The sequence below is a fragment of the Tetrao urogallus genome (genome assembly GCF_951394365.1).
Source record: "Tetrao urogallus genome assembly, chromosome: 6".
Classification (NCBI taxonomy): Eukaryota; Metazoa; Chordata; class Aves; order Galliformes; family Phasianidae; genus Tetrao; species Tetrao urogallus.
In genome coordinates this window covers 5,228,322-5,251,303 of record NC_136819.1, presented here as the reverse complement: position 1 = coordinate 5,251,303, position 22,982 = coordinate 5,228,322, and the positions used below count along the sequence as shown (strand labels likewise).

General features: G+C 37.2%; 1 protein-coding gene across 1 annotated transcript in view; it reads right to left on the bottom strand.

Moving 5' to 3' along the window:
* Window positions 1-22,706, bottom strand: part of LOC306947880 (leucine zipper protein 2-like) — a gene marked incomplete at both ends in the record, with an annotated part of 143,086 nt that extends 120,380 nt beyond the window's left edge. Inside the window, one exon of the mRNA XM_079537324.1 lies at window positions 22,645-22,706. Coding sequence (XP_079393450.1) covers window positions 22,645-22,706 — 62 coding nt within the window. The remainder of the gene's footprint in view (window positions 1-22,644) is intronic.
* Window positions 22,707-22,982: the final 276 nt, after the last annotated feature.

Sequence of the window (22,982 nt, the reverse complement as noted above, 5' to 3'; positions counted from 1 at the left end):
TTGACTGAAAACAGGAGCTACCTTGCTGAATACTGCATAGAACAGTAACAACAAATATTATTACACAGTTGAGTGTTACAGCAAATAAATAATGAGATATATAATCTCCTGAATGGAGATCAGGAAACCAACTCTCTTCTTTTTTCCTCATGTTTGCCTTTTAGTACATAGATGACTATATATCTTCTCAAAACAGTATTTTCACGCATCATAAAAAGCACAGGCAAGCTCTGAGGGAAAATCATAAACATAAATCAAGGTTGTAATTCAGGCCTGGACAATAAGATGCACTTTATAAGATATTTTAAATGTCCATCTCTAAATGCAGTCTTAAGGCATTCAGTCTGCAAGCATTTTGACCACAGCGTGGATTGACCTCAACCAGCAGCCATGCATACACATAGTCCTCAGGGTGAATAAGAAAAGCTAAAGTGACAAAGCAGTGGCTCAAGATAGAGGCAGTTTAATAAGTCAAGCACAGAAGGAAGGGAAGAACAACAACAAATAAGTGGATTGATGAAAAGTGATGCAAAGGCAAGTAATGCAGACTGCCTTCCACAAGCAGACCCGTACCCAGTCCCCAGGCAACAGCCACATTGGAAGACAGCCATCCTACTTACTGTCAAGCGTGATACACACCTTGGTGATGATGGAGTGAACTGACACCAACACAGACTAGATGGCACCAAACACCTCTGCCCACTCAGGTCAGCACTCCATGCTGTGTTGTTCCAGCCTCCTGCCCACCCCCAACGCTGAAGAGTGCCTTGGACTCTGCGAGTACTGTTCCACCAGAGTGATAACATCAGTGAGCTACTAGCACTGTTGTAGCAGCAAATCTGAAACGTAGCACCATATAAGCTGCTGTGTAGGAAGTTAACTCCATTCCTATTCACACTCAGCAGAGCCTGGCCATAAATGCATACATTAGCAACTTCTCACTAGAGCAGTTCTCAAACATGAAAAAGAAAGAACCAAGTACTAAACACTAGAAGAAGATGAGAAATTCCCAAAATGATTCTTTAAACTACCTAATGCTCGTCTCACTAGCATTTATTCATACAGAAATTTTTAAATATAAAATATTTATTCTTTAAAGAGAAAACAACAGATTAGAGAAACTCCAATATGTTCTCCCAATGACACAAAAGTCAACAGAAGAAAATGTTCACAAGTGAGATTTTCTTGTGATTGTGAGAAAATCTCTCAAGGTAACTGAAGCCTCATAAGTACAGGAAGAGCCAACTCTAAGTTACACCTACTGATAGTCAACTCTTCCACTGACATTTATTCATCCACAGCAGTGACTATAAGATGTTCGTAAATACATATATCATCTCCAGACAAGCATGTATCTGATGTGGAAAAACAATGACATTGTTAGAAATCACTATGAAACAAGTACCAGTCCCTTGCTGGGGTATTATCCATCAACACTCACATCATGATTATAGCTATCGTGGTTTGAAACAATTTGAAACACAGCAAATACTTATATCTATTCATGAGATAGTTCAGCTGTTATTCTGTTCCTACCTGTAAAAAGGTATTCTGTGATTATTCTTTATTAATACAGTTAGTTGGCTTTGTTGCATGCTCATACATGTTCTAAATTTTGCAATGTAAAATCTGTACCTTGTTACTTACTGTGTTTGATCTACATAAAAATGAATGGATCTGTGCTGCAATTTTAAGAATCATGGACTGCAAGAACAAAAGCAAGAACGAAAGTAAAATGCAACAAAATTATTTTCCCACCTTTCCTCATTAGCCCTCTCCAGGACTCCAGCCCATTCCAAGTCTCTTGGGATGCTTAGCAAGGCACATTCCCACAATAATAACCCACTACCTCATCCAAAACCTTCACAGTCCTGTACATTCCAATCCCCTCTCACATTTGTACACTCACACTTACATTCACTTGTACAGAAATGTAGAACGTCAAATCGGTCTCACTGACATGACTTAAGACACTTTTGATCACAATATATGTGGCTTTGCAATTGCTGTTAGGAAAAAATTCTCCCAACTGCTTCAGCTGTCAGTTCAAGGGGCTGCAGAGAATAATGGACAAAAAGAAAAAATGCAGATGTCATTTCCTTAATTGCACTAAAGCTGTTGCATGTGACTAAATTCACCAAGAACAGACACAGAAGTCTTTGCTAATGATGCAAACAGAAAGTCTATTTTTAGAGTCATTTATCATTCACTAACCTTCCTTGAAGTTGGTGTTTTCCAGTAGATAAAACCAAGCAAATTGGTATCAGATCATTTAAGACCACAGTTGAATAGAAAACAACAAAGCGATTCATGCAGTTCTTTCAATGGTGACTATATATTTCTACTGAACAAATATGACTTGTTGGTCTAATGACATTTTAGTCAAGAAAATAAATTTTCCTTTTTTTTTTTTTTTTTTGTTTCTTTCCTGGCAAAATTTAACTACAGCTCTGACATATCTGGAAAGGAAGAGATGAAAAACAGCTTCGATGTGACATTAGAAAATAACAAAGAAGTGACTCATACATATAGTACTTCTTCTATTTCCATTAGATGGACATTTATGTCATGTTTTTATATTTGCTGGAAAAGGAATTATTCTGATAATGTGAACAAAATCTTCCAATTACTTGCACTGCACACTGTAATTGAAAAGATAATTAGCTGCCACGAAAGATCATTAACCATACACCATGTCCACAACTGAAGCTCCTGATTAATGCTGAAAACAAGAGAAAGCAGGTCGGAAACATTCTTATATAAATTTCATAGTATCCACAGTATTTTGCTTTTGTCACAGATTACAGTAGTACAAGCTGTTTAACTAAACTTGAAAGCATCTTTCTGACTGCTGGCTAGTTTGCTGAGATATATTCGTATTAAAATCAACGAGGCGAGTGGGTGAATTAAAAACTATTGAATTCCCGATATTAAAAGGCAAACTCTTCCATGGTGAACTCACTTAAGAGGCCTACCCTCTCCTCATCACTGCATAAATTCTGGGCAGGTTAAATGCATAGCATAAATACTAGCTTGACAGGTTTGTGGGTGTATTTTTCCTTCAATCTATACCATTATTGAAAAAAGTGTGCATATAGATTGTATATATTTGATTACCACATCTGTGGACTTCATTAGCATGCTGTCATTTGGTTGGTTTGTTCACCTTTGAAACGAGCTTCTTTCATCTAATAGTTATTTCCAAATTAGATGTACCATTTTTTTCTTTTTAATAGCTTTATAAAGTATTCATAGCCAAACTATGATATCGTAGATGTTATCCATATATAAAGACTAAAATGAATTTTCTATTTCTACCAGATATGTATCATGTCATACAGGCTATACTACAGAACGCTAACTCTTTGGCTTACTTTCCAACTATGTAATTAAAGACAAAATCATTCTAAAGGAACACTTCACAAACGTATTTCATGTATTTTCATGCCAATGTACAGCATACAGAATTACATGAGATATGGGAGCTCCTGACCTCGCCTCACACATTTAGAATGAACACCAGTTTCCACAGAGGTTTAAATATAGGCTTAATGAATTAAAAAGGTATAGAGAAAGAAAGTACTTCCCACCATCCTTCTTCTGTCCGAAAACTGAGGGACAAAGCAGCCACATTTGCCTACAGTCTCTTCTTGAAAAGAAGATGTTAAATCCAGTACACATTTTCAGTAGAAGATGGCTCTGATAAGTCTGGAAACAAGCTATGGATTACTATATAGTACAAACAGAATGGAAAAAAAAAGAGCAGAAAAAAGTCTCCTTAACTGCAAAAAGATATTTCTCCATAAAATTAAAAATAGATCTCTATTCACATTTTTGCATATTTGATCTCTGCCTGCTTGGAGACTAGATACAATTAGTAGCCAAATTACAACAATTGGACTTAAAAGAATGACTATTTCTCTTGGTGCCATCACCTTCAGAAATCATCACTTAAGCTAGATATCACAGAAGACATTAAGGGTCTCTTTGAGCTAAGTCTAACTTCTGCTTGTAGCAGCTCACAGTACAAGTACAACCCTTTTTTGGGGGGCAGTAGATTAGTACTCTGAATTAGACATGCTCACAACTGAAAGCTAAACTCATACCTCACATCAGAGTTTAACAAGGCTAATGGAACTTTTTAACATCATTTGCACCCAAGGGTACCAAGGCTGTTGAACTTCAGATAGCAATAATCTCCACAGAAGTGGATGCAAACATTCCTCGGCTTTAACTCTGCTACTGTAACCATTTCCTGCATTAATGCTCTTAAGTGCAATAAAACCTGCGTTTTAAATTTCCTTATGACTTGCAGCAGAGTGCAGCTAAGCATTCATTTGCGTAGCTGTACTTAACATCTTAACTAGTTGCTTCCTTTTTGCATTAATATTAAATGTAACTGTACCTTACTGTTTCTGGAAGCACATTAAAGGACATATTTATTCAAGTACTTCCATAGAGATTACTTAAATCTAAGATATGAACTCTGTGGAACATGTAGACATTAATTCATAATGGCAAAATCAATTGAATGGTATAATTTTACTGTCTGAAATGTAACTTAACCACATAAGAAAGCTGAAATTTAGTGTTGTCTTCAGTAAAATTGGAAACAAGGTTTTGTGTTGCTATTACTCAAATATTGTCAGGAGAAATTCATCCTGTAACTGTTTACAGATAGCACCTGATACTATGAACAAGTAGTGATTTTGGTAAATGGCGTAGTTTCATTCTGATTTCAAGTCATAACAATGTTCAGTGTATAAAACACAGAAACTAAGTATTACTTTCAAAGCATGGTTCCATTATTTTTATCATTTCCACTTACACATCAATGAAGGCTTATAGATGCCTACAGATCTCTCTAAAAATTAACCTGACAAATTCAAACATTATCATTTATTGCTGCTTTCAAGCTTTCCTTCCCTGTTTACTTATTTTTTTCAGAAAAAATATTGTGTCCATCATTATCGAGTAAATACAAAACAAAAAGGAAACAATTCATGAACATCTAAAAGTTGTACCAATGCTATAGTTAAAGATAATATAACCTTTACAATAACAGCATAAGCTTCAGAGGGCCTATAAAGAGAATGAAAAGATGCATAAAATCTAAAGCACCTTACTTCAGAAGTACAAACAAGTCATTTTTAACAAACTAAGATAGTACAGCTATGGTCAATAGAGGATCAGGTCTCACTTTTTCTATCCAATTTCTACTTCTCCATTACATAATTGCTTAAGAAATCTCTCCACAGAAATTATCATACATTTTCTTCTATAAAGTGCCAGAAAGAATTCATGAAAAGACACCACAAATTCATTATTTAATGAAATGGTGAATTTTTGAAAGACAAGTACAGTGACTCAACAAGAGTAGAATTTGTGAAGCTACCCTTGTCAAGTCTTAGCAATACTTAACTATCAAAAGAAATGAAAGAAATATGATTTTAACCTAAAAATCTCTAAGAAAGTTTTGAGATCATGGAAGCAGAAACTAATATATTACTAGCCTGTACAAATGGCCTCAGGTTGTACCAGGGGAGATTTAGGCTGGACATTAGGAAATACTACTTCTCTGAAAGAGTGGTCAGGCACTGAAATGGATGCCCAGGGAGGCGATGGAGTCATCAACTCTGGAGGTGTTCAAGGAATGTTTAGATGATGTGTTGATGGACATGGTTAATGAGAACTATAGGTAATAGATGGATGGTTGAACAGGATGATCCTGTAGGTCTTCTCCAACCTTGGGGATTCTTTGACTTTATACCAGCTAAATAAAAATAATTGTGCAATTACTGTTCAGAACAGAATTGTGTCTAGCATAATAGTTTTGATCATGAAAATTACACGCATAAACTAAAATTTCTTCAAGTTCCAAGTGATGAGGTGCAGAAAACTTGAACATCACTATAAATTAAATAATGACTAATTGTTTCCTCTGGAAGCAATTTACCACTTTTAATTAAAGAATTCAACAGTGGCATACTAATACCAAATTTAATCAGAAACTGAGTTTTCAATAAAAGATCTTGCACATTAGCATTTTATGAAGGAACAAAATTATTTCAATTCAGTAATTTCAACAGGAAGTTACAGGAATTAACTAGTGAACAATCAAACATTTATGACTGGTTAGAAGAGGCTGGATTTTGTCCCTTCTGTTTATTCTAACAGGATGTAAGTCACTGTATATTATTATGCTTCACCTTCCCACTGAAACTCTAAAAAGAAATGCTTCAAGAGATAGAAGTTCTTGAAACAATCCATTCCTTGTAACATCTCACTCATGCAGGCATTACTTGACAGCACTGCCGACTGTTGGAAGTAACATCAAGTGGAAACTTCCCCAAAGATGTGGGATTTCCGGGTTTGGCTCAAAGACCACTTAAAACTGCTCCCCATTTAATTTCTGTGGATCATATCTGCCTAATAATTTTTCTTCCAGAAGGCCTTTTTGTTTGTTTGTTTGTTTGTTTGTTTTTTCTCCTCTCCATCCAGACAATGTTCTATAGCAATGACAAGCATGTTTCAGGTCTGGTATTTCAATCCCTCTGTAAAAAAGGGAGGAGATGGCTCTTCAGTCATTGTACTTGAAAACAGCAAGGCTTTCATAGTCATTCATTATTTGAATTAAGAGAAATGTATTCACGTCTCAGTTCTTCCTCCATTTGTGTAAATCTTCCTACATTTTTATGGTCAATCTTAAAGGAAACTCCAATACTATAGCTCAGTCTGTTATAAGCCCACTGTTCCTGTTTCTGTCAAGCACTGTTCATCTTCATCCTTAACTATTTATCAGCTCCTCCACAAGTGCTACTGTTCTTTCTCTTTTACCTGTTTGAAAGAGCAATTCCACTGCAGGATGACAGCTGTATTTCTACAAGTAAGGTTTTCAGCAGCAATTCCTTCTCCAAGCAGCAGCCGAGCAAACCTTTCACACTCACCTGCCAGAACCTCCAAATGCACAGGCCACAGACACACTGCTTCCCTTCAGAGCTGCACAAATCATCAAGCTAAAGATGCAGGAGAACAAGACACATCCATTTGCAGCACCATTGTCTCAGTTGTGCTTCATTTATCAAACACAACTTGGTAAATGAACTATTTATTTGTTCTTCAGCATTTATTTGTTCTTCAACAAGTGCGTGTTCTTCAACTTGTGCTTCAGTCCATAAAGGAATTAAAATCCATAGTTACAGTCTCATTTTCAGAGAGCAAAATGTTTATTAGCTCTTTCTCTCTCACTGTAGTGTCCAGTATATGTCAGTCATCTCATGAAACCGTTTGAATCTTTTCTGACACTAATATTTTAGACATCACTGAATATCACAGCACTGAAATAGATAAATGGGATTTCAAGCTCAGTCCTTGTCACTCCATTACCAGCCTTCTATGTCCTCAATTTGACCTCATTTTCTGTCTCTGCTCCTTTCATCCGATAATGAAAGCTGGAATAGCTGGTATTTCAACTCAGTTCCCCAGATATATCGTAGTCATGTAATACAGTTCTTTTCCATAGCTTTCCAAGACCCGCAGAGTTGAAACGTATGACAGCAGTGCCTGGCATTTATCAAGAATAATTCTGACAAGTTAACTATTTTTTTCTGGACTGAGAATTTAAGGCCCTTAATTAACATAAGCATGTAAAAGGAAAAGGAGAACATCATTCACAAAAGTAGGCTTAGTTACTATAGTGTGCCTAAAGTTAGAGTCCACTCTTAATTAGCACTAATTTCCTTAGTGAAAGACAGTGGGTGATAGAAAAGAGATGTATTAAATGGTGCTATACCCCACATAAACACATGATTTTCTCTTCTCCACCTCCATGTCTTCTTGGCTCTGGGGAGACCTCATTGTGGCTTTCCAATACTTGAAAGGAGCATATAAACAGGAAGGGGAACAGCTGTTTGCGAAGGTGGATAGTGATAGGACAAGGGGGAATGGTCTTAAAACAAGACAGGGGAGGTTTAGGTTAGATATAAGGAGGAAGTTTTTCACTCAGAAAGCAGTGACAAACAAGAGCAGGTTGCCCAAGGAGGTTGTGGATGCCCCATCCCTGGAGGCATTCAAGGCCAGGTTGAATGTGGCTCTGGGCAGCCTGGTCTGGTGGTTGGTGACCCTGCACATACCAGGGGGTTGAAACTAGATGATCATTGTGGTCCTTTTCAACCCAGGCCATTCTATGATTCTAGGATCCTGCTTGCTACAGAACAAATAAGGAGGATTTTGAAAGGAGCTCTGCAGGTGAGTAAGAAGGAAAGCATTGGATTGTTAAGCATCACACAAAGGCAATACAGTCTGAAACAGCTGAAAGCTGCACAAAGGCTGCACACATTTCCATAGGAAGAGTCTGGAGAGAGCCCTGATCCATACAATGCAGTTTTCCCAAAGGGGCTAGCTTATGTTTGGAAACAAGTCATCATGTAACATTATTTTTCACCACATTAAACAGGGGCTGCTCTTAAACAGCTTAGCTAAGAATCCAGTCTTAAATACTGATTTGAAACAAAATATAGCAAGTGCTCATTGAACTGGTAAAGATACAACATTCACAATTAAAAGACATCTCCATTTGGTGCATGGCCAGATTCATAGCAGGCATAAAGCTGCAGATGCCAGCTGACGATCTGAGCTAGTTCCATCCAAAACACAGCACTGCATTTCTTCTTTGAATGCTGGAAGTGCCTACAGTAATTCTCACATTGTTTTCCTATTTTCTTGGTGGCATGGATCCAGCCACAATTTCAGCACTAAATTAACCAGATTCTGTTTTGAACAGAGCTGTCCTTCAGCCATGATGGACAGCTCTTCATGTCAATGTGCAATGTCCAATTACTTACAGAAACGCAGTTTATTCTTTTGAGCCCCCTACTGAATTATCAGATAAACTGAAGTACAGCTTATGTGATGCCATATTTTTCACTTTTGCAGATCAAGAGGCACATTGTCCCAGCACTCATCAAATTACCAGCAATCAAGTACACATTCTGTCAATTGCCATTTGTACTACCAATGCTGTGCAGAGAACTAACAGCATCCCATGAACCACTCGCAGTAGCAAACATTAAGAAAAGCAAAGGAAGACAATTTCTATGTCAAATAATGGCTTAAAATATCCAAATGACAAACAAACTAGAACGGTTATCAATGTATCTGGGACATTGTGGATTTGATAAATATTTCACAATTACTACAGTACATCATCCATTCCCCACCTATACGGAACAAACATTTAAAACTGTCAAAGAAGTCATTAAGAAAATAAAATCCCTACAAATTCGAAAGCAGAATGCCTTGTATGTCATTCAATTAGATGGCTCCCTGAAGGATAAACAGAAGTTTAGATTGCTCAGAATATCTAAGACTTACTGTTGGAACAGTGGAACATGGGGGTTAATCTCTGCAGTTTTTGTTTATATGTGAAGAGAGAAAAGCCAAAAAGTTGGCTCCTGTAACACATGCCAACAGTCACTCTGATTTGCATCTACAGTCTGCCTTGTCTCCTTATATTCCCAAATTTAGGGAAAGAAAGATGAACTTTTTCTATATGTCCTGAACATAGAGAATTCTCCACTCACAATCTTTGAATGCTGCTGATTCTGTCCTTGCTGAACTAGTTACCAGTTTCTGATCCTCTTTCTTCACATAGATGCTGTGAGGATCTCACTGAGTCACGGAGATCCAGTGGATAGTACACAGTGACTGCAAAGGTGTTAAATGAGCTCTTCTTCCTAGCCATTACCAAAAAAATGATCAAATAATTGATTTAAAGCTACAGTGTGTAGTACTATGGTGGAATCTGCAAGGCCGTTTAATATTCCCAAGGACTACATGTTACCTGAACAGGGTAAACTTCCATGAAGACTGCCAAACCATCGGGGTCTTTATAAAGCTAAGATATTTTAGCAGCCCATGATCTTCCCTTGTTGGGACAGAACCACTTACAAATTTCTTGCTCTTTCTTATGATGGAGAAACTTCAAGGTAGTTTGAAATCAGGTACTTACACTTTCAGCCTTTTATATACTGCAAGAGAAGTAGGTACTGTACATGCTTGGAGTGGTTTCTGCATGAAGACAATTTCTATTCAGAATTGCAGAAATAGTTATTCAAGCCCTAAGTGGGTAAAGAACTACTACTAGTACTACAAGTATTTTTTATCCCAAATGAGATGGTAGTGATAGAAATAATGCCAAAAAAAAATCCACACCATTTTTTTTTAAATGATGTCAGAATTTTTTCTGTCTTTTCTAATTAAACTAAGATTTATATTGTCATTTCCATTATGGTTTTGGAGAAAGAAAATAAAGAAAATAAAAGAAAGCAGATAAATGTCTTCCCACTTTTCTCCTTCTCACAAAGAAAAAAAATGAACCGTAATACAGAGCACCTCATTCCAAATTACCTCAGTTGCAAGTGATGCTGGAAAGCATCAAAGTAATGGCTGTTAAAGAACACTGTTCTTGGCTCTAGACACTTGTCTTGCAAACGTTAGCATTATTATTGCTTGATACAAGTCTGTGATTGATAGCTTCTAATCCTAGTGCTTTCTCTAAGAATATACCCTAATCACTGACTGTAAGATTCCACCGCTTCTTTTTCCTTTTGGTTTCCTTTGAAGAACAACATAGTGCAACACTGGTCAAAAGGCTAAAGCACTAGAAGCAGAAAAAATCATTTCAGCACCATAGGGTGTTGCTAAATCCTCAGTCATTGTATGTCAGTATAAATACAGAAAATATACTGCTGAGTAAGCACTGCAGTTTCCAGAGTTACCTTTTCAGGAATGCTAGATTTGTGCCATTATGGCAGTAGCTAATAGCATTATCAACATAACAGCTTTCTGTAGATACTCTGCATTTCAACAGAATATTTATTTTTTACACAGAAGTGTAAATTTCTTCAGCTGAAAGACTGTGAAAGTATACATTAGCATAATAATTGGAGATAAGTCTATTTTCCAGAAACCATGCTTGTTTCCAATATAACTTCTTGCCTCTGAAGGAATTAGAATACACAAGAATTAAAACATAATGTTGTCTGGAGAAATCATTTGATGTTTCTGTTTGCAAAAGTCATATCCAAATGTGATGCCTTAGCTGAAAAAACAAACAAACAAACAACAACAAAACAAATGATGCAGCTTCTCTGAAGCACTTAATTGCTTACAAGGAGAAGTATGCATGTCTAATTCAAGTCATTGAGAAGAAATAGCCAATAATCAGTCCTTCTACAAACTGTGGACACATGATGATCTGTGAAACCCTTTACATGCAGACACACGTTATACATATTTATGCATTTCCCTCGAGCAAAAGATCTCACAATTAAAAATACACACTAATGACATTGTATTCAAGTTTGCAATTTCAGGTTTATCTTCATCAAAACACACCATGATGTTTCACCACTCCCTTCAGATTAGAGGATTTTCCCACCACCATTCCTTCTTATTAAATTAAGAAGAAACAGGTAAGAATTCTCTCCATCCTCGTTAGCATGGGGTAAGTAATGATAGCTAAGACTCTTACACATGATGTGTAATCTGCAGAGCACTGAAAGATTTACGCATCATCATTTATTAACGTATACAGAGTATTTCTCTACAACTTGTTAAGATTTAAAGAATTAAGTCTACACTAGTACCAGAATTTAAGTCCTGAGTAGTAACAGGGAGAGCAGAATGAGTCTCCTCCCTCCACACTCTAAAGTCTTCTAAGACAACTGTATCTCACACACAACTTACATATACAACTATATATTCACCTTTGTATAGAAAAAGCAGCACCTGGACATAGTTGGCCTTTGTTAAGATACAAAGATACATGAAGAGAGGCTCTCAAGGATTGCATCAGTACTTCACCATTGTCATTCATCTCGCAACACCCCTTTTAATCTAGTTCTTATAAACAGATACTAAAAACTAACAGGTTTTCCACCACCACCCCCCTGACCTCATCCAATGAGGTGTCAGAATGGTTATAGTGATTTCTCATTTATGATGTCATATAGTGAAACTTCCTGGCAGTTTTCTTGCAAGTTATGTGGTTGGGAAGGGATAGAGTTAGCTATATGTATTTGTTTATACTTCAGTCACCAACTGAACTGCTGAAAACATATGCTTACTGCTCCAGACTCATCTCTGAATCACAGAATCACCAAGGTTGGAAAGGACCTTCAAGATCATCCAGTCCAACCCTCCCCCCTTCACCAATATTACTCACTAAATCATGTCCCTCAACACAAAATCCAAACGTTCCTTGAACACCTCCAAGGTCGGTGACTCCACACCTCCCTGGACAAGCCATTCCTGTGCTTGACCACTCTTTCAGAAAAGTAGTATTTCCTAATGTCCACCCTAAATTTCCCCTTGCACAGCTTGAAGCCATTTCTGCAAATAGTCAGAACAACAACGAGTTCAGTACCTCTCTGAATGTTCTTCATAGGAATGGCTCAAGATTCATAAGGATCATTTCCTTTGCTGCTTGGAAAGCGTTAAGATAGATGAAATTATTCCGTACAAGATATTTTAACCTTCCTTTGGTATCTACCATTCTTGTCAACTTCCCATTGTTCCACAGGATTTATGTAGTCAGACAAAAATTTCATGTTCCTGTAATAATTAAACATTACCAAGGAAGGTTTTCTACTACATAAAAAATCATCCTTTTAATGTGTGACTTAATCAAGTTTAAGCAGTAAACACGTGATGTCCTTACAGTAAAAGGCAAATGTATAACACTATAACCCCAATTTCAGTATCAACTTCTGTCCATCATCTATTTGATGCAGATAGTTTAAGTCTTATCAGATTATATGCTATAAACCAGTGCTGTGGGGATTTGTCCCAGATGAAAGTATTCTATAATTTTAAAGCACTTATTCCAGGTATATGCATTGTCTTGCATTTCTTCCTACCTATTTCAGAAGCTATTATGTCCTGAGTATGCACAAAAGGGGCAACAGCATATATCACATCAAACAGATAATATTAAAATGCTTTAAAAACTGGATAGGAAATTCTGCTTTAAACAGTTATTAACCAGTTCTTCAAATGGACTTGGAAAAACCTGCTTTTCTTTCCCCTTCTAGGGGAAAGGGCTTTTCCCTTGAGCCGAAAGGGCTCCAGCTAAGGAAAGAACACATTTGAATCAGGAAGAGGAAGGTCTGAGTTAAATGTATGAAATTAAAAGACTGCTTTTGTAAGCTTTTCTGAGCCAGAGCACCTCTGTGTGCACTGAATAGCAGACAATCATTTTCCAAGTAAATAGAAAAGCAACCACAGAGAAATCTCTATTCACTGTCTACACAGTTGAGTGTATTTTTTTCTATCATAGTGTACAAATATAGAGATTTCACAGCAAGCGTTTTCTAAGACTGAGTTGTTCACCAAGTTAAATAGTACAGGCTGCACTTATTGCCCAGTTAGAGACACTTAATGAAGATAACACAAAGAAAGCATAAGGACGCTGAGAATTCTGAGAGCCCTCTCACCCCACTGTCATGGGGCACCATGGTTATGAGAGCATTTTCCAAGCCTTAACCTCAACATTTAGCCAAATAACCTAATTTTTCAACTCCCAGCAAAACAAAGAAAGCTGCAAAGTTAGACTTTCTGAAAGAGGTCAGAATGGATTTCTAACAATCATGACTATTTGGTATCCCAGATATAACTCAGCAGCTGAATACCAGTCCCATTTTCAAGTGTATAGCTTCCATTTAATGTTCAGATTTTTACATGCAGCCATTATGCTGTCCCCATTTGAAATTCAAAAGGCACCAAGATTTGACTAATTCAGCATATTTAAAGAAAGAAAATCCAGTACAGATTATAGGTATTAAGTCTTTCTGAAACGTCTAGTCCCTTGGCAAAAGTTGGCTCCTTTCACATGAAATGAAGAAAACAAAAAAGCCACAGTGAGTATTTTCATGAGAGAACATGCCAGGAACTCATACACACTGCAGGTAAACCTACAGCAGCGCTGATGGACTGAACTATTCACTACTTGACAGTTAGAAGACGATTATTTTGGGTACTTGGGCATACAAGATGAGAATTAATCCTGAACTGATCAGTTTCAGCAAAGCAGCTCAAAGGTTCAGCTATTTCAGAACGCAGGTGTTTGCTGTGCACCCTGACTGATCTTCATCCTATCCTGAAAATTATTATTTCTTAAGATAAGGTGTAAGTGAGGTAATGAGTAAAACTGATTTTATTTCTCCATTGAAAAACATTTGTGATGACAGACATTCTCTCTTTGCATACTGAGCACACATTTCACTTTGCTGCATCAGCAGGAATAAACTTCCACAACAGCCAATCTGATGCCACCCAGAGCACATCTGCTTTCCAGAGTCTTGCCAATTCCATTTTCACACATTTTTCTTTTGTCACCTACATTTCAATAAAGTCTCACTTTCTTTTTCTTGCTTAATGCCACAGGCTAGTCTGAAAAAATAGAATGCAACTGCAAAATCAAATGTGATGAGAACGGGAAAAAAAAAAGCCTTACCATAAGGCATAAATCAAGAGGCCACACTATATTACTGATTACTATCACTCCCAGTCCTCGAATTCACCTGTTCCAAGAAAAAGTCACATTGCTCACTTCTGTTGTCATTCGCACCAACTAAGTCACAGAAGCACTTGAAAAGAAAAAAAAATCAGATACTGTGAATTGACATATATGGTACTAGTAACCAACAACCTTTTTTTTAATGACCTATAAGGCCTAGTAATCTGTCTCCTTCCCGACCCCTTTCACTATTCAACCAAGTTTTACAAAGATCCGTAACAGCTCCTACAAAGATATTAAAGGTTTACACTATAGTGAGATTACAGGACTGTTGAGGGTGTGCTCAATTCCACTCTTTATGTCACTTATGAAGGTGTTAAAGAACACTGGCCTGAGTAGTGACCCTGTGGGACACCATTTGTTACTGATCTCCATCCGGACATAGAGCCACTGATCACCACTATTTGGGTATGACCTCACAATCAGTTTCTCATTCATTGAACAGTCCATCAATCAAATCTGTACCTCTCCAATCTGTAGAGAAGGATATTGTGGGGTACCGTGTCAAAAGCTTCACTGAAGTCTTGACAGATTACATTAGTGGCTCTTCCCTTGTCCACTGGTACAGTTCCACCATCATAAAAAGCAATAAGGCTCCAAAGGTGTAGCAGTGGTGCTTAATAGCAGTGTGATATCCTCAAAATTTCATACAGAGATGTTAGAGGAATGTTCTGCTGCAGTTCCACCTCCAACTAAAAGGGGAAAGTGGCATTTCTGCAGTCATATGGAATTCAGTAAATGCATTCTTTTGTTTTTAACACTGCAACTTGTCTGACAGCAAGTCTGGTTTTTAATGAGCTTCCACTTTCCTACTCTGCAAATGAGGAACAAGCCCACGTATACCCCACAAGAATGTTGTGAATGTAAAGTGACAAAACATTAGCATTCATACAAATAGAAGCATGCAAATGGCTGGAATAATTAACAATGTGGTTAAAATACAGCATCTGGCAGCATGCTGGCCTTATCTTCTCAGCACGTGGAGACAGAACACATGAGGAATGTGACGTTTCCCTGTGCTGTTTTCCATAGATTCTGTCAATCAACACTAGCGAATAAGATATTGAGCAATTCCACAGACTTACTTCTTCAGCTCAAAAATCCTAGACATTAATTTCTCTTGTGACTCAAGAACAGTATGTTTCAGCAAACAGAGCAGAGATTCAGCAATGTTTCTTTTAGTGCTCCCTTTAATATGCAGTGAGGATTAATACGCGTGGGAGAGAAATGACGTACAGCAAGAAGGTGGGTGAGTAACAGCATAAGACAACGAGTACAATTTAGACACTATTTGAAGCAATGTCACATTTTCCAATTTATTCCTCAACATTTCTAAAAGATGCTTGCCACTCCTATAAGTTTGAAATAGCAAATATAACAAATATAACATTTTAAGCCTTGGCACAATACTGAGATTGAAGGATAGTCTGAAATATCTTTATTCTTTTTGGCAAAAACATCACTTGTCTTCCGTTCAGAAGATACTTACAGATCTTACAAGACAGCCAGTGAGCAAAACCAGACAACAAGGAGAAATTCTTTCTGACAAGTTGCATAAATGAGATTTATTTGTCTGCAGATTGGTATATCATAAGGATCACTGTCTGGGAACAGGTTTCTGTTAAGCATAGAAGCAATATGAAATGTATTTTTGTAGAAGGAGGGATTTCAACTTTGCTTTGATATCTGGATATAAATCCAGACCTAGCTGAACTAATAAATAAGAAAAAGTGTCAATTACAATTTCCCTGAAAACAAAAAAGACATTAGAAATTTCAAAAACATCTACACTGCTAGTGTCCTGAGCAGAAATGCATTACACATAGCATAACAACCAGAAGTCCAACCATTATATTACATTTTTAAGACTGAATTCTAGAAAACCTTGAGATTTAACTGATATTGCATGGAACTTAAAAATTCTATCCGAAGTTAGATCAAATGTAAAATAAGTTACTCCTGAAGGGTATAGTTTTTGTGTTTTATTTTGTTTTCTTGGTTTGTTTGTGTTTTGTTTTGTTTGTGGGTTTTTTTTTTTTGTTTTTTTTTTTTTAAGAATAATTCTTTCTTCTACTCCCCTTTTTTTTTTTTCCTTTTTTTTTAATATAACATAAATACCTCAAAACAATTTATTTTATAGTATTTCTGACCAAACAGAGACAGGCTATCTGGAGTTCTAATTTAGGTTGATGGCTTACATTTGTAGAGTACTTTGCTAGGTTATCTTCTTGTTTGAAATAAAATGTTTAAAGCATAACAATTCCAGAGTTATTATTCTTCATCATCACCATCAGAGCATATAATCTCATAAAAAACTATAAGTTTTGACCAGAATCTACTACTTTTCTACCCTTTCACTTTGAGTGGGAAACAGATTAAATTTGTGGTTGTCCCAGTGTAAACAAATTGCAACCATGGGGAAGTAAACGTTTTGCATAAGACTGACATTAAGAATATATCTATCTACATAGTAAACTGTAGTGCAAGCAAAGGCTTTCTCTGATCAGCCTTAAGCAAACTCATTCTGATGCCCAGAAGTCTGGCCCTAATAGGTTCTGCTTTACTTTTGTCTGAAAGATGGATGTACCCCATCTACTTGTTTGAAAACTATCTTTAACACCTCTGCACTAAATCACAAGCCCAGTGGTTTCTTTTTGGTTTGATTGCTTGTTATTTTGCTGTTTTTTTATAATTTTGATGTGATTTTATTTATTTATTGGGCATTTATTTATTTTTCAAGTTTGGTGTTTTCTGTTGTTTCTTTTTCTTTTGATTTTAATAAAACCAAAGCTCAAAACTTCTCCTAGAAGAAAGAAGAGGCTTTCTTTCACTAAACAGTGAAACCACATGGTTTGCTGCTTTGGGCCCTCAACTTATGCATCAATAATAAAACTGAGCCAAATACATTCCTAGAAATAATGGAGCTATACCACAAGTAAACTCCTCTCCTTGTTTTTAAACACATCCCACAGAAAAGTGTATGCTTTCTTCAGGTACAATAAGACTGCATGTCATATGCTGAATGACACTTCTGCAAACCAAGTACTTGCAAAACGTCAACCTTCCATGCATAATCATACATGCTTGATAGAAACAAGAATAATTCTGCAGACTAGAAAACCCAGATGGCTAAAGTAAGTGTGAAAGGAATTCTGAGCAAGAGGCACAGGAGTGAGTCAACGCCCTTGCATTTCTGAAAGTATTCAAAAAGCACAATATCAAAACAGTCTTTGTTATACACCACCATATGTGAAAATGCTAAAGTAGTCTACATCAAACTCTTTTTCCCCTCAGTTCACTAAGAGTTACGTGGAAAAGAAAGTATGTTGCTAGACCTCAGCCTAAGATCCCAGAAGGGAGGGCTGCTTTCAGCCACTTGCGCAAGGGCATATCAGTAGTGTGTTTACAGACAAGGACATCACCACAAGCAAGTCTTTCTCTTCCACCTCAAAATCTAGGAAGGGGCAGGGTTCTTTCTACTCTCCTATCAGTCTAAGCAAAAAAGTCACTTTGAACATCTGTCCATAACCCATAGGGTGTTTAATAGAATAGAATCACAGAATCCTTAGAATTGGAAGGGACCTCCGAAGGCCAAATCCCCAATGAACAATGGGAATGAACAGGGACTCCACAGTTAGACCAGGTTGCCCACGGCCATACCCAGCCTTGCTTTGAAAATCTCCAGGGATACGGCATCACCACATCCCTAGGAACCTGTTCCTGTTTCCAAGATCAAGAGTTTAAGAACTAGAAAAAAAACAAACTGAAAACAAAAAAATCATGATTTCCTTCAACATTTCTTTCCTTTTCCATGACTTCCAGTATAGTAATGTCAAAGGCATTCATGTTTACCCATTATCGAGGCTCGGATGAAGTCCTTCAAACAATGTTACCTGAAAGATACCAGTATTCTTATGTACTTTAGAAGTTACCAAAACCAACAAATGCTTTAAAGGAAATAGCTGACATCAAACATACAGCATAGGGAAAAAGCAAGCATTTGAGTCAGGTTCTCATATCTCGTAGAGGAAGTAAGTTCCAGTTATTTACATCTCTTCCAACAATGGCAGTACAACAAACGAAAACACATACCAGCATTAAGAAACACCCGCCTACCAGAAATGGGCGGGTGTTACACTACTTTTACTCTGATAAAAAACAAAGGTAGTATTTCTTCAGAAGACACCGAATTCTATATTGCCTTCTCACATTGGTTTCGTAAGACTGTCACGCCGTTAAACTATTAAGAAAAAAAACCATCAGCCATTTCACTGACATGAAAAGAATACAAATTCTGCCCTTCACAGCCCTGGTGTTTGCACAGCCATTTAGTGAGTTGCTGCTTAGTTTTATTAATATTATTATGGAAATGCATCCTATGCTTATTCTCAACTATGAAATTCTATTTCGATCCAATTTTGCATCTGGCAAATTTTAAGCGTGGACAGAAAATTCCTATCTCTTACGCACTTGTCTTAGATAAAAATACCAATTTTGCTTCACACCCAGATGCTTCTAATGAGTCAGACATTTGTCATTTGGGCAACAAAAAACATTGCTGATTTAAAAACCTGATCTTCTAATTGTAATGTTTAATTAATACATAGAAAATGCTCCTTCTAGCTTAAAACAAGTAAGACTCTTTCAACAAGATAGATAATCAGTGCTGCAGATCTCAGTTACTAACCGAAATGAATAACTTCATGCAGTTATTCTCTTCCACAAATAGTATTTTTCCTAGTCAGAATGCTTAAGCATCTGCATCCATTAAAGCACACAGACAAAATAAGATCCTTTGCCTATTATACGCTATGTGCACTTATTGAATGCTTGGTTCTGTAGAACTCGTTTCTGTAGGTGTCTTCAGTGTAGTGTGAAAAAATGAGATATACACAACCTTATATATACAATATATACAACATTACATCTGCTCAGACCAAACAGTCCAAGGAAATCTGAAAACAGACAGGGAAACACAAGCTTTAGAATAGTAATTTCAGCTTAAAAAATGTATTCTCTTTAATTTGTTTTAGGACTGCAAGCATTAATTTTTACTATTTCTATTTACTATTTCCATCCAAACAAATCATTAACTGGACAGGCAAGTATACCTCAATCTTATTACCACTTCGCAGTACAAAGAAAATTGAAATGATTAAGAGTAATAACTAACTCTCAAAGCCACAACAAAAGGTGTTCAAGAAACGTTTAGATATTGTCCTAAGGGACATGGCTTAGTGGGGAAATACTTGTGGTAGGTGGAATGGTTGGACTGGATGAACTTGGAATTCGTTTCCAACCTTGATGATTCTACGATTCTATGAAAACCAAGTTTATGCAGTACAGAGAAGTGTTCATTTTAAAAACATGAACTTTCTCTAATGTAATAGACATGTGGTTCATTTATGTGGTTTAAGACCATGACAAGATATTAGTACCGTTCTGAAAACTAGAAATTAATACTGAACACAAGCTTAAGAACCATATGTTTGTCTTCTTAATAATACCATAAAGTACATCAAGATGTGTGTTAATGCAGTTCTACTCATCAATTCATTTCTTTACAATTAGCCTTGAGGACACACTGATGTCTTCTGAAGGTATAAAACCATGACATGAGGCAAAGACAATAACATTACATAAGACAAGGAGGAAAAAACCTCAGTTGTCCACATCTGCATTAAATATTGTGTTTACTGATTTCAGCACCAACATATTAACTAGTGGTGCTTCACTTCTCTATAAATTTAGGGGAAGGGGAAAAAAATCACCATGGAAAACTTTCTGCACCACAAGGCCTGTGCTTTTCCTTTGCTAAGCAATTTCACACAGCACAATATTAGATTCTGCTTTTTGCTCACACAACTGCTCCTAAGTTCCTGTTATGTTCAGGTCTAGCTAATGCATTGACAGTATGTTCCCAAGAAATACTGACTGCTACAAACTACAGGCAATGACTTCTGCTGAAAGAGAATCATCTCCTTCCAGTAGATGGCATATTGTTAGCACTGTGTTATTTTTTTAAGCTTCTATCACGTGCTGTTGAAAAATGACTCAAAGTTCTACGCAGGCAGTTAAGAATCAAGTGACTGAAGGCAGCTGCTGACCAGGATGGTGCAGTACCTCCAGTCTTATAAATCACCAGAACTATAGCAGAGCATCAGTGTCCTGTGCTACAGGATGGTATCACAAAAGCAAAACTTCACAACACAAAACAGTGCTTGAGCAGAGTTTTAAGTGAACAGTTTCACATTGATAGTTTCCATCCATCAGTTAGGGATGTTTTTGGGGTTTGAAACTAGAGGCCTTTTTCCCAGATTCATCTCCTGAGCACTCAATGAGTCATTTATCTCAGTTTCATAAAACCCATAACATAAGAAAAATTGAAGCAACTTCCCCCACTTCTTTTAACTATATTTTTGTGCAAACCTGTGCAAGATGCAAACTTGTTTTTGTACTGCCCTGGTACTTCCTTTCCTCTTCAACTTTGGCATAATTTAGGAAAGAATATATTACTTCTAAATGTGTAGAACTACTAATCTAAATTCACAAGTTTCACTTGGCTGCTAGTGAATGTTTCCTTAGACTGCTTATTAAATCAGAAAGGAAACCTATTGAATCAGTCTGTTGCAATTCTCCTCTGAGTTTTATATTTCAAAGAGCATTGGAGTTGTTTATATTGACTGGCTCTATAGTTTCTAAACCACAAGCATTACAGAAAAATGAAAGTCACATACATAACCCTATCACCTCCCTCAAAAAAAAAAAAAAAAAAAGAGTGCAGGAGTGCAGAAGTAAAATAATTGAAGCATTATGATGCTCTTCACTTTTCCCTGCATTCAGATTTTAGTTTCACAGTTCTGTGTTTGCGTATGCACTGAGAGGTGCTCCTGCCCCATCTTACTTTGAGTACCTAGCAGGCACTTTCTTTTTGAAACTCCATGAACAATTAAGGCTTGAAACATGCAGGAAACAAACAAACAAATTACAGGAACAAATGCCTTATCAAGCATTTTCCTAACAAATGCACTCATCCTCTGATAATGTGCTTTATGGACTTAGAAGCTGATTCGGTACTACAGCACAGCAGAGAAATGTCATGCTTAAAATTTAGGTTAATTTTCCGTCAAGCAATGGGAAGTTAAGAAGCCTGAACTGTGAGCAGTGTTATTAGGACACATCTACTCTGCACCCAGCATTAACTCTTCTTCTCTAAAATAGACAATGAGATAGAGTGTATCAGCTGTATCTTCCCCTGGCTAAACATGTTATGCCCACAGAACAGACAACATAGTAACTATAAGCAGGTGTGCAATGCACGTTATCTTATCAGAGCACTGCATTTCAGAACAGTTTACATTTTGAGTTTGCAGTAGGTTTTGTTCGTATTTTCTCATGACATGCTGCACTTGCACAGAAAGGAGTGCTGCTGGATTGCAGGAACTTTTCAATATTTCCTGGCATTGAGATAACACTGCAACACCTTACCTGTATTTCACAGAAAGATTAAGGTCTCTGTTTGGATGCAAAAGCCTGAGCTGGGATAAGACTGTTGAATTGTTTGTTTTTCTGCACTCAATAGGGGAAAACGTTAGCATATTCTCCATTTCAGCATTTTTGGCTTCATTACTTCCCATGCTATTTGAAACGTTTAGATGTGGTACTAAGAGATGTGGATTAATGGGGAAATATTGGACTGGATGATCTTGGAGTTTTTTTCCAGCAATGTTGAGTCTATGATTCTATTGCTGCATATGGAGCAATATGGACAAAACATATGGAGTTTGTATTTGTTCCCTGTCCTGTTTCATCTCATGAGGTCAACTTACACAGCAGCAGCTCTTTAACTAACAACATACAAAACCCAGAAATAACATACAAAAGATTCAGCATGCCTCAGAGGATCAAGAGGGGGAGGGGGGAAGACAAGAATCAGACAAGATACCCATGCTTTAAACTTCCCAGCAGAAGCTGAAACCAGTGTTATTCCTACTGCAAATCCCAAGTCTAAAAGAATAAATAGCAAACAGAACAGAACTGTAAGCAAAATAGCTCTCTTTACTCACCTAGTACTGAAGACCAGTGCAGGAAAAAGAGGCAGCAAGTAATAAGCAGGGAAGAATTTCATGATGTAGCCCCTCTGTTTCGTTCTGTTCCTCACAGATCCTCTTCGCAGCGTCTCCTGTCTCCTCTGACGACTGATGGATCAACTAATGAACGGAGCTTGGAGTGGGATGTGAGCTCCAGGAGTGATGTCAGAGGCAGCGAGCTGCTGCTGCGAGCCCACAGCCTGCTCGAGGCGATCAGTCAGCGTGCTGCCTCCAGCCGCGTCCTGGAGGGTTTGGTAGTGGTGGATGGGGAGGGGCGGGCAGGCAGCAGCTGACTTTGAGGTTACAGCAGAGCA